Genomic DNA, 12,107 nt, shown 5'->3' with positions numbered 1-12,107 from the left:
GAACCTTCTTGCCATGAACCGTTTTATAAAAACAAACTCTCTGTAATGCGAATCGCAACTGACCCAGGAAATGGTTTTTGTTGCGAAGCAAAATTGTTTGCGAGAGGCAGAAAAAAAAATTCAACAATAATGAAGGATGATTATGAGAAGGATTATTTTTTGTTCATTATTGCAGAATTGTTACTGCTTTTTTTCTGCTGTTGTGAAAATATTTTAACCACATGCAGAAATAAAAAAAAAATAAACGAGAAAAGTGAGTTGAGAGGCAAGAATAACAAAGAAATTACTGAAAAGTCCTAAATTTTCCATGTGAGTTCATAAATTAACTTTTACCTCTCTACATAATTAACGACGAAATTATTTTTGTTGTTTGATGTATGATTTCATTAAGAAAATACCTCAAATAATGAACTCATGCATAAATTATTACTCCTAAAATTATTTGCACTACACATGAGTGCTTAAATTTGTTCCTCAAAAAAAATTTAAAAAATTTCCTTTAAAATCTTAAATTACGGAAAATTTTCTTATTTTTTTTATTTTTAATGAACATGAAAGGAAAATACATCAAAGCCTTAAAATTTCGCTTCGGTTGGGGAATTAGAATGTCTTGTCATGGCTTCGCATGTAAAGTCTCTCGAAGACGCGTTAAAAGCTGTTTTGTTCCCATATGCGAAAATTTTTGAAAATGTGATTTATTTAATATTCACAAATCCCGAGGATTTGGCAATGAATGATAAAAAAAATAAAAAAAGAAAAAAACGGAAGAAATTTTCCTTTAATGCGTTCCGCAATGCAGAGTTGCGAAAGACAAGCAAAAAAAAAGAATTATTATTGTTCTGTAAGCTCTCTGAAAAAAAGGAAAAACTTTTATTCCGTCTAATTTTCTATGTAATTTTAACATGTAAGCCTTTTTCTCGTTTCGCGCAAATTTTACATCTTAAAAGGCATTACCAAACTCAGCAGCAGACGTGATATTGAACGCGGTGTGCAATTAAGCGGAATTAATTGAAATTAAAATGAATTTTGTGTGTGTCTGTGTGCCTCACCTGAAATTCTCCTAATTACTTTGAATGATTCTCGAATAAACAAACGTAATTAGTATTCAGCGTGTGTTCGTGACACAGAAAAAATCTCTAAGAATTTTTATTTGTTTTTTTTTTTTGTGTCTGTGCGTTTTTTCGGGGTTGATGATGCAAAATAACAAGAGATGCAAGTTTTTTTTTAAACTAAAGTTGAAACTGAAGCGCATTTTTAATTTTTTTGTTAGAGATCTATTTTTTTTTACGAATTTTACATTTTCTTATTCCTTAAATATTTAAAATTTTATTTTGAGACTTCTTATTAACTTAACTTGGGACACATTAAAAATAATTATTTTGAAAAAATTTCAAGAGTTTTTTTTAATTCAAAAATATCATAATTCACATTTTTGTACTCCTCATAACAAATTTTAAAATTTTTATTTTAAACGAATTATAATTTTTTAAATAGTCATTTGAAAACAAAAAAAAAATCGAGCTCTCTATAAAAAATTTTAAAATTTAAAAATATTTTTTTCTCATTTTTTACTCCTTTTTTAACAATTTAGAAATTTTTTTATCATATTAATACTCCTCAAAAATTTATTAAAAAAAAAAAAAAAATAAAATATTAAAATCGTTAAATTTAATAAAATACTTTAAATTAACTTTCAAATTTTAAATTTTGAGCCTCCTTATTTACTGAATTTTTTTATTTAAATGTAAAAAGTCAAAAGATTTTTTTTTTATTGAAAAATACATTTATTCACAATTTTGCACTCCTCAATTTAATTTTTTTATTTAAAAATTTTAAACTGCAAACGACTTAAAAAAAATTTTAATCAGTTGTTCGGAAATAAAAAAAATTAAGCTTTTAATAGAAAAATTTAAAAATTTTTACAAAATAAATATATATTTCACTTTTTTACTCCTTGCTCACAATTTTGATTTTTTTCTCATTTACATACTCCTCATAATTTTGTTATATTATTAATTATTAATAAAAAAATTCTGAACATGAAACAATCTAAAAAAATAAAAATTTCAATATTTAACAATTTTGTAATCCTCTACAAATTTTCTTTCACATTTTGTTACTCCTCATGACTTAAAAAGTTATTTTTTGTTAAAAACAGTTAATTAAAATCGTATTCAAGAATTTTAATGATCAAATTAACATGTTTGTATTCCTCACAATTACAATTTCTTACTCCTCTTTCTCATTTTCGAACTCCTCATGAGTCAAAATTTCGTCTTATTGAAAAATTTTTTTTTTAAGTGATATTTTTTTAATTTTTTTCCTAAATATTAATATTTCACTTTTTCTTACTCCTCATTTTTTTTTTACATTTTCATACTCCTCATGAGTAAAAACCTGATATTTTTGAAAAAAATGCCTGAAAAAAGTAGTTTCATAAAATAATTACGAATTGTCCGCCGGCATCAACAGCGAAAAGTGTTAGAGGAAACAAAACACGACACGACGCTTGCATTCATTACCAACACACACGTTAGAATCGCGCTTCCGTGTTTGTGAGAGCGAAACAACAGTCCGTGGTGTTAATATCGCCGAGGAGCAGTTTTATTATTTTTTTTTGTCTGTTTGCCACTCGTGCTAAAACGTGGCTTTGCTGGCGTGCCCGAGCGATGTTGCTCTGTTGTGCAATTAACGTGAACGTGTTTTTTCCTCTAATTGCACACCTTTATCCATGCAAGCCTACTTCATTTACTGCATTTTTTTTGTGTTTCGTCGTTGTCCAGAACAATCCAGCGTTGTTAATAAGAAATGGGAATTGCCATAAATTGAGATGAGGTTTTTTATTTTTTTCTTTTTTTTGCATTCAGACTGAAAAATGACGCCCATTCGCAGGACAACAAAAAAAATGCATAAACATGTTAAATAAATTCCGAGTGCTTTTGTCAAACAATGCAGGCAGGCAGGCAAAAAATTACATATTTAGATTTTAATCTGAATACCTGTCCTCTTGTTGTTACGCCATGTGATTTTGCTCGTTCGCCATTTATTGACAATTTATTTGCATGGCAAGAGAGAAAAAAATAAAAATAAAAAAAAATCGCCCACAGTTATGGGACAATTGAATTGATGGCTTACTGGATGGAGGGAGAGAAAGCAGTCATTTACGCTGAATTTTTCCCGTTTATTTGTAATGGATATGTTTTTATTATTACTCCTTTTTTGCACTATCTACTCCATTTTGCTGCGAAAGCTTTGAATATTCTCTGCTGTAAAGACTGGAAATGGCAGTGTGCAGAAAAAAATGATATGAATGGAAAAACAAATTGAATGGAGTGCACGAAAAATATCAATCAATTTTTTGATTCATTTGTTTTTTCACATTTATGCGCGTTGGTGTTTCGCCAGATGTTTAAAATTAATAAAACATTGGAATTTTTATGTGTCTGCCCGAATATTCAATACTTTTTTGATTGATACCCAATTCAATATGAAGTTTTTTTTCATCGGATTATTTTTTTTTTTACAAAATTCATGGGAATTATTTTTTCATATAAAAAATTTAATGAAAAAAAAAATAATTTTTTTTAATTATTTAAATAAATAAATAAATTAAATAATTTAATATAATTTTTAAAAAATAATTATTAAATTAAATTAATTTCTAAAATTATTAAATTTTTTTAAAATAATTTTATTAAAATATTTTGAATAATTTTTTTTAAATAAAACAAAATTTAAAATAATATTTGAAAAACAAATAATTTGAAATATTAAAATAATTTTTTTAATTTAATCATTTTAATTAATTAATTTAATTATTTTTAATATTAATATTTTTTTAAATTAATTAATAAGTTATTAATTTTAAATAAAAATAAAATATTTCTAAATTTTTAAAAAGGAAAAAAAACAAAAAGGAGTAATAATCAAAATTTTAGCAAAAAATATTCAAAAAATTAAAAATATATTTAAATAATATTCGAAAAAAAATTCCAAATAAAAATTTTTAAAAATCCAAAAATATTTCAAAAAAATCGTAAAAACAAGCGCTTTATCAAAAAATTACGTAAAATTCAGAAAAAATTCTTTAAAATATTAAAAAAAAAAATTATAAATATTTTTTTTAATTATTAAAAAAATAGATAATAATGACACAAAAGTTAAAAAAAATATTTATGTTAAAAACAATTAAAAAATATTTAAAATTTAATTCAAAAAATTTTTAAATAATTTTTGAAATTTTTGAAAAATATTAAATAAAAACCCTGACAACTCCTTCTAATATTTTTTTTTCTCAAAAAAAAAAATATCTGCAAAAATTATCACTTCACTGCAGAAAAAACCTCCTTTATTATTGTCAAAACAACAAAGGAGACCTTATGTCTAAAACATTTGTTAATGGATCGTTTATTATATTCAACAGCTTGCGTGTGTCCAAACAAAGTACTTTCTATCCCCCACGTCAAAAGCCTTATCTCTACAAAAAGAAAAAAATGTTTGTTCACACATGTCGCCAAAATGTCTTACCGCCCATTCTTTCAGAATGACAAAAAAATATTAACAAAATTCATCAAAGTTCACAGCAGGAAAAAAAATCCACTGCAAGTAACTCGATATAATTTTTAATGTCACGACTGCAAAAAAAAACTGCTTCAGAGAATTTGATATATTTAATAATAATAATAATAAAAATAAAAAAAAATCTTTTTATTTACCCTGATAAATATTTCTCCGGTGTAACAATATGTTGTCGAAAGGCACTCAACTCTCGAACGAAGAGATTCCTTTTTATTACATTTATTGCAGCGTTGTTCGTACATTTTTATTGCTCTGTTGGAAAAATCCACATATTTTTATTTTTTTTTCGTTACACGAGTAAAAAAGTGAGTTATATGTCGAATAAAACCGCATGAAAGTAAAAGAGATCATCCATCAGAAAATCCTTGATGCGGTAATAATATTTGCAATGAAGAGAAAAAAATTATGTTTGTAAGCCAATTTCATGCAAATTTACTTATTATTATTATTATGTGTGCCAAAATTATTCCTTTTGACGAGAATCAATCAATTGTTTCGCATATCATCGCTAATTTGCACAATCAACCATTTTCCATGAATGAACAATAAATTTTACTAATGAGGACGATCAGTTAGCAAAAATGAATTATTTTCGCTCATTATTAATTTTTTATTATAAAAAAATAATAAAAAAAAATATATATTATATATAAACTTTACATATGTTCCTATAAAAAAATATATATTATCATTAAATCATCATCATCGCATTGAATCACGAAAATAAAACGCTCGAATAATAATCAAAAGCTCGTTAAGTTGTAGTAAAAATATACCAGCTGTTAATTTTTTTCACATATCAAAATATAGTTCATCTTAAAAAAATAACACAAAAATATTCTTTAATAATAAATATATATGTTATATATTTATTGAAACATTAATTGAATTAAACCGTAAAACTGATATCTTCCAATTTTTTTAAATAAAAAAATTATTATTTAATTTTTTTTTTATCTCAATTTGAGAAAATACCACAAAAAATAAAAAATAGTTAAATTGTATATAAATATACTTTAACACAATCATCATCATTATTAACATAACATTTGTAAAATTAAAAAAAATATATATATAATTCATTAAACATATAACATAACATATATCATTATCATCACATCATCACGTTTCCTTGATTATTTCATTTAAAAAAAAAAAAAAACTCAAGTACATATAAAACTTCAGTTAATTGCAACCTTTTATGCATATTTAATTCGTTTATTATTTAAAAAAAAATAAATTTTGTATAAAAATAAATAAATAGGATCAAGTTCTTAATTGCGAAAATTATTATTTTATACAATAAACAAAATCCAATGAATGTTATAAATAAAAGGATTGTAAATATGTCCGGAAATTTTACAACAACAACAACAAAAATGATAATTATATATATTTTTGTGCAAAAAAAATAATAATTGTAATATGGGACTGTAATCATTATATATTTCAACATATATAATGAGACTTAAAATTAAATTATAACGTGTGTGTAAATAAATAAACTATAAATAAAATATATAAACGAATAACGGTACAACAATTTATTGAACGGAAAATTAGTTATGTAACATTTTGAGGGTAGATAGGAAAAATATATTCGATAAAAAAATAGTTTTGTTCAAAAAAAAAAAAAAAAAGTTAGATTCTGTTCAAAGAATCGTTGCTTCTGATTTTTATTTACAAAAAAAAAATAAATAAATAAAAAAATGATGATGATAAAAAAAAACGTCATGGCAGGGCAATAGACTCTTACAAAAAAAAAAACTTAAAAAAATTGTAGATAAAAAAAAATATTTATAAAAAATAAAAAAAAATTATTTGATATAGACGTTTGATATCTAGTTAGGATAGTTGTAAAAAGTTTATTAAGGACGTATAATTATTAATAATTAATAAAAAAATACAATTACTGATAAAATTTAAGAAAAGCAGCTGTTCGGAAATATTTATAGATAAAAAAAATAATTATAACAATAACGAAAGAAAAAAAGGGAAGAACAATAAAAAAAATTATATAAGATAATCAAAAAAGGGTATTTTATGTCGAATTGTGTTGTTTAATGTTCAATTGTTAAGTTTTTTTTATTTATTTAAATGTTTAACGTGACACGACTTTTTCCATTGTAATTCGTCTCATGCTTTTTTTGCCTCTTTCAGCGCCAAGAATAAGGAATCAAGGTTTTCTGGGAGGACTTTGGACTTACATGACAACACTTTGGCGACGAAACGCACGTTTACGGACTCGAACTGACTAACAAAAATTCTTTAATTTTTTTTTAAACTTTAAAATTATAAAAAAAAAATAATCATGCACCGAAAATAATTTTTTTTTAAATAATAAAGTGCACTAATTAGGTAGAGGTTGTGTTAAAATTTGTTAAAACATAAAAGAATAATAATATAATTTTCTCCTTAGCCAAACTATTTATTTCACACAAAAAAAAGAAGATAAAGTTTTTTTTAGCGCAAATTTATTCGTAAAACGAGGGAGATTTCCTGTTCATACCAAAAAAAAAAAAAAAATAGTTTGAAAAAATATGCCAACTTTTATTAAACAAAACCACCATTTTTCTGTAGCTCCTCTACCAGTAAACTTCTACTACCTACTACTCTAATAGCAAAAAAATATATATAAAAAAAATCAGTTGTTCCTCTAAAAAAATGTTAAAACATTACTGGTGAGTGTCTTTTTATACGTTATTTGTATTTGGTGGTTTTTTGTGTGTAGTTTAGTTTTTACTCTCTTTACTTTTAATTTTAAATGTAGTTTTTTGTTGTTTTTTTAATATTAGTTTAGTTATTCTTGTTTGGCTTTGGTTTACTTTGGTTATTTTTTGAGATTTAGTAACTTTTTGTAAAATATTGTTTTGACTAACCAATTTTTGTTTAACTTTGCTTGCACTTGCATTTAATATTTATTGAAGAAGTTATTTATTAATTTTTAATAAATTTATGAGAAAATAAAAGTTTTACTATTATGGAAAAAAAAATAAAATTTACAAAAAATAAATATTTTATATAAAAAATATTTAAAATTATTTTTACAGAAATTTTATTCTAATTAAAAATTATTATATTATTTTTTTTATTAAATATATTTAAAAATTATATTATTTATTAAAAAAAAAAATTTTTTTTAACAAATTTTTATTATTAATTAAATTTTATTAAAATAAAAAAATATTTATTTAATTAAAAAATAATAAATATAATAATTAAAATTTTTATACGATTTTATAAAAATTTTAAAAATAAAAAAATATCAATTAGAAATTTATTAAAAAATAAAAAATTTATTTATAAACAAAATTTTTTATTAAAAATTTTATTAAATTAAAAATTAAAAAATTTTATTTAAAATTTTTATAAAAATAAAATTTTAATAATTTTTATAAAAAAAATAATATAATAATTTTTAACAAGAATAATTAAAATTTTTATAAAAAAAATATTAAATAAATTTTTATTTAAAGAAAAATTAAAAAAATATTTTTTATTTAATTTTTTATAAAAAAAATTTAAAATAAAAAATAATTTTTATTAGAATAAATTTTTCATTATAAATAATTTATTTATTATTATTCATATAAATGTTTTAATTAACACAAAATTTTGTAGTTGATGATGAAGTTGATTTTTTATGATATATTTTATTTATATACTATAATAAATGAAGTTGTATTCAATTATTAATTTATTAATAATTATTATCATTATTTATGAAAATTTTTAGGATGAACATAAAATTTATTTAAAAAAATTTTTTTTTTCATCTTAAAAAAAAATATTTTATTTAATTTAATGGATATTTTTTTAAGGAATTGGCTTTTTCATATTTTATTTAATTTTTTTTTTGTGGAAAAAATTAATTGCAATAATTATTATAAATTAAAAAGATACCAATTCAATCAAAGAAAATTTTATTATGACAAATTGATAAAATTTATTGCAATTAATTTAACTTTTTTAATTAGTTTTTATTTTTATTCAAATATTTATTTTTTCATTGAATTTTTTTCATTATTTATTTTATTTTACTTCTCTTTTCATTTCAGAATGTGCCAAAGATACATTTTTATTCAAGGATCGTTGTTACAGTTCCTGTCCCGACGGATCTTTCATGGTTCCTGAAATTTCTTCCGATGCTCAAGCTCCAAAAAAACACAAAAAGGAAAAATCCCTTTCCCTCCGCAACGCTGGCGAAGAAGAATCTTTATCCGAAATGGGCGACCTCAAAGCTGAACTTCTCACGGGAGCTACAATCCAAAAATTATGCGACGCTTGTCACTATTCGTGTCAACGATGTCGAGGTCCCTCCGATAACCAATGCACCGAATGCATTTCAGATTATCTCAATATCACACTTGACAACGAAACGTATTGTCGTCCGCCGGCATTCGAGGATCCCCCGCCCGACGTGAATTTCATCTTTAAACTCAATACGCAAGAACTGATGCTCGTTGGAGCGTTTTTCGGTGTCATATTTTTCGTCATTTTTTTCGGGGCGTATTTTTTCTTTCGAAATGTCTGTTGTTCCGGCTTCAAGGAGTATACGTACAACCCCCTGAACGATGACGACCACGAAATGGGACGACAGACAATAAATAAAAGTAGCGCCGTGGCATTCAAACGAGAGTTGCAACGCATGGAAAGCACGAGTTCCGACGAAGATACGGAAATTTACTCGGCGCGGAGGTACGACTGAACGTGAAAAATCTAGTGATGCATTTAAATTATTATTCCAGTTGATAAAAATTAAATAAAATTAATTAAAAAATTATTTATTGACTATTTTTTTAATTTTTCTAAAATTATTTTGTTAATCCAGGCACTCGATACAACAACTCCCCATCGTCGTCGTAAAAACAATCCTTATATTTGTACGTTGCATTTTTCTTCCACAGCTTTTTCGGGATTTTAATTCGTTCCTGAATCGGTTCGATGTACATTGAATTCAGATTTTTCTGTGACAAAACCCCAACTTCGTATTTTTTTGGGAAATCAATCGATTTTGAGGCGATTTTTTGAGATTTTTGTACAATTCCCGTTCCTGCGGGGTTTTGTCGAACTTGAATTTCCTTTTTTTCTGTCGCCTCAATTGGTTCATCGACCTCAACTGGGTCATCTTGATCCCCTAACAGCATTTTGAGCTCATCCAAGGTCATTTTTTCATTTCTCATCTCTTTTGGGAGTTCTTTCATCATTTTATCATAACTCGAAGGCTTCTCATTTGACTCGATTTGCTTAATTTCTTCCTTTTTTGGCTCTTCTACTTCTAATAATTTCTTTGCTGATGTGATAATACTCAGAAATTCGTCATTGTCGGTCTTTACAAGGTCAGATAATCTCGGTTTCGGCTCGAATTTGGGCAAAGCTGACAAATCTATCTCGCGATCTTTGAAGTTTAACAAGTGTTTGGCAAATTTCGGCGGTAATTTTTCCGTTAATTCGCCTCTTCGGAATTTTTCCCAATTTTCTTTTGCCGCAGCATCGTGTTTTTCGACTCGTTTCGCTGAGTTGGGAGTCCATCTATTTTTAAGCAACTTGCCAATGTGATGCATGTCGATGGGGAAGCATTGACACAAACGTTCGGGAGTCCATTCGTCGGGATCTTGTTGATGTAAATGTCGGATTTGCTCTTTTTCTGCCCATGTGAGGAAATTCGGCGTTGTTGTCTTGAAATATTTGTCGCGAACAATCCATTTTGGGAGTTTTTCTCGATGGCGTTTCATCTCTCTTTCGTGTTCTTTGTGCGAGATATCCATGTCGAAGAAGTCTGAATCGGCATCGAATTCTAAAATAAAAAGAAAATTATTAAAAATTTTATTTAAATTAAAAAATTTGTTTAACCTGGATCCTCTTCGAGCATTTCAACGTAATCTTTGTTGTCATCTTTTAAGATTTTCGCACGATGATGAACGCCAATAGTCTTTCTGCTCGATAAAACGGAGGTTTTTTGATAATTTCTTGTGATTGTGAGAAGAAAAGTAGCTTTTCGCAGCATTTTATTTGAGATTTTATTGAGAAGGCAAAAATGCATGCGAAAATCAAAACAATCCGGTAATGTATTCCGTCGAAAATAACACTCTGGCATTTTGACAGTTAGGCAAATACAAGTTAAAAAAATGTTTCACATTATTTATTTTTTTAAATTTAAATTAAAATCCTAAAATTTTCAATTTTTAATCCATTTAGAGCAAGATTTGACAAAATTGGCTTTGACACAGTTTTTGACACAGTTTTTTTGCTCTTGATTTAGTTTTCAAAACAAAACTATGTCAAAGAAAAAAAATTTTTTCAGTTTCAATTTTTTGGCAGTTTTGAGTTACAAAATGATTAAAAATGATAAATTAGAGCCCTCTGACAAATTTCAATCCATTTGGAGCAAGATTTGACAAAAATTGCTTTGACACAGTTTTTTTGCTCTTGATTTAATTTTCAAAACAAAACTATGTCAAAGAAAAATTTTTTTTCAGTTTCAATTTTTTGGCAGTTTTGAGTTATAAAATGATTAAAAATGATAAATTAGAGCCCTCTGACAAATTTCAATCCATTTGGAGCAAGATTTGACAAAAATTGCTTTGACACAGTTTTTTTGCTCTTGATTTAGTTTTCAAAACAAAACTATGTCAAAGAAAAAATTTTTTTTCAGTTTCAATTTTTTGGCAGTTTTGAGTTATAAAATGATTAAAAATGATAAATTAGAGCCCTCTGACAAATTTCAATCCATTTGGAGCAAGATTTGACAAAAATTGCTTTGACACAGTTTTTTTGCTCTTGATTTAGTTTTCAAAACAAAACTATGTCAAAGAAAAAATTTTTTTTCAGTTTCAATTTTTTGGCAGTTTTGAGTTATAAAATGATTAAAAATGATAAATTAGAGCCCTCTGACAAATTTCAATCCATTTGGAGCAAGATTTGACAAAAATTGCTTTGACACAGTTTTTGACACAGTTTTTTTGCTCTTGATTTATTTTTCAAAACAAAACTATGTCAAAGAAAAATTTTTTTTCAGTTTCAATTTTTTGGCAGTTTTGAGTTATAAAATGATTAAAAATGATAAATTAGAGCCCTCTGACAAATTTCAATCCATTTGGAGCAAGATTTGACAAAAATTGCTTTGACACAGTTTTTGACACAGTTTTTTTGCTCTTGATTTAGTTTTTAAAACAAAACTATGTCAAAGAAAAAATTTTTTTTCAGTTTCAATTTTTTGGCAGTTTTGAGTTATAAAATGATTAAAAATGATAAATTAGAGCCCTCTGACAAATTTCAATCCATTTGGAGCAAGATTTGACAAAAATTGCTTTGAAACAGTTTTTGACACAGTTTTTTTGCTCTTGATTTAATTTTCAAAACAAAACTATGTCAAAGAAAAATTTTTTTTTCAGTTTCAATTTTTTGGCAGTTTTGAGTTATAAAATGATTAAAAATGATAAATTAGAGCCCTCTGACAAATTTCAATCCATTTGGAGCAAGATTTGACAAAATTGCTTTGACACAGTTTTTTTGCTCTTGATTTAGTT

The 12,107-nt window shown here is 25.1% G+C and overlaps 2 protein-coding genes across 3 annotated transcripts in view; one reads left to right on the top strand and one right to left on the bottom strand.

Moving 5' to 3' along the window:
- Positions 1-9,286, top strand: part of LOC134827863 (furin-like protease 1) — a 107,544-nt gene extending 98,258 nt beyond the window's left edge. The window contains exon 11 of one of the 2 annotated variants that reach the window (XM_063840718.1): positions 8,637-9,286. In XM_063840718.1, the coding sequence (XP_063696788.1) occupies positions 8,637-9,286 (650 nt within the window). Of the gene's footprint in view, positions 1-6,738; positions 6,878-8,636 lie in introns of those variants that run through there. The other variant, XM_063840719.1, reaches the window with a different exon arrangement.
- A 33-nt stretch (positions 9,287-9,319) lies between these two features.
- On the bottom strand, positions 9,320-10,675 carry LOC134837854 (uncharacterized). Its single transcript, XM_063853246.1, has 2 exons — positions 10,432-10,675; positions 9,320-10,375 (listed from the first exon to the last, which is right to left on the bottom strand). Exons 1-2 carry the CDS (start codon positions 10,673-10,675, stop codon positions 9,393-9,395), a joined length of 1,227 nt encoding a protein of 408 aa, XP_063709316.1. The 3' UTR covers positions 9,320-9,392.
- Positions 10,676-12,107: the final 1,432 nt, after the last annotated feature.

The sequence above is a fragment of the Culicoides brevitarsis genome, chromosome 1, assembly GCF_036172545.1.
Source record: "Culicoides brevitarsis isolate CSIRO-B50_1 chromosome 1, AGI_CSIRO_Cbre_v1, whole genome shotgun sequence".
In the NCBI taxonomy this organism is placed as follows: domain Eukaryota; kingdom Metazoa; phylum Arthropoda; class Insecta; order Diptera; family Ceratopogonidae; genus Culicoides; species Culicoides brevitarsis.
The sequence above is the reverse complement of the archived record's forward strand: the minus strand, read 5'-3'. Positions and strand labels throughout refer to the sequence as shown.

Bases quoted from the DNA above. Each gene is read 5' to 3' on its own strand.
- LOC134837854 (XM_063853246.1), bottom strand. From the start codon at position 10,675: ATGCCAGAGTGTTATTTTCGACGGAATACATTACCGGATTGTTTTGAT. The intron at 10,376-10,431 runs GTTAAACAAATT...TTTTTATTTTAG, and splicing joins AATGCTCGAAGAGGATCCAG to AATTCGATGCCGATTCAGAC.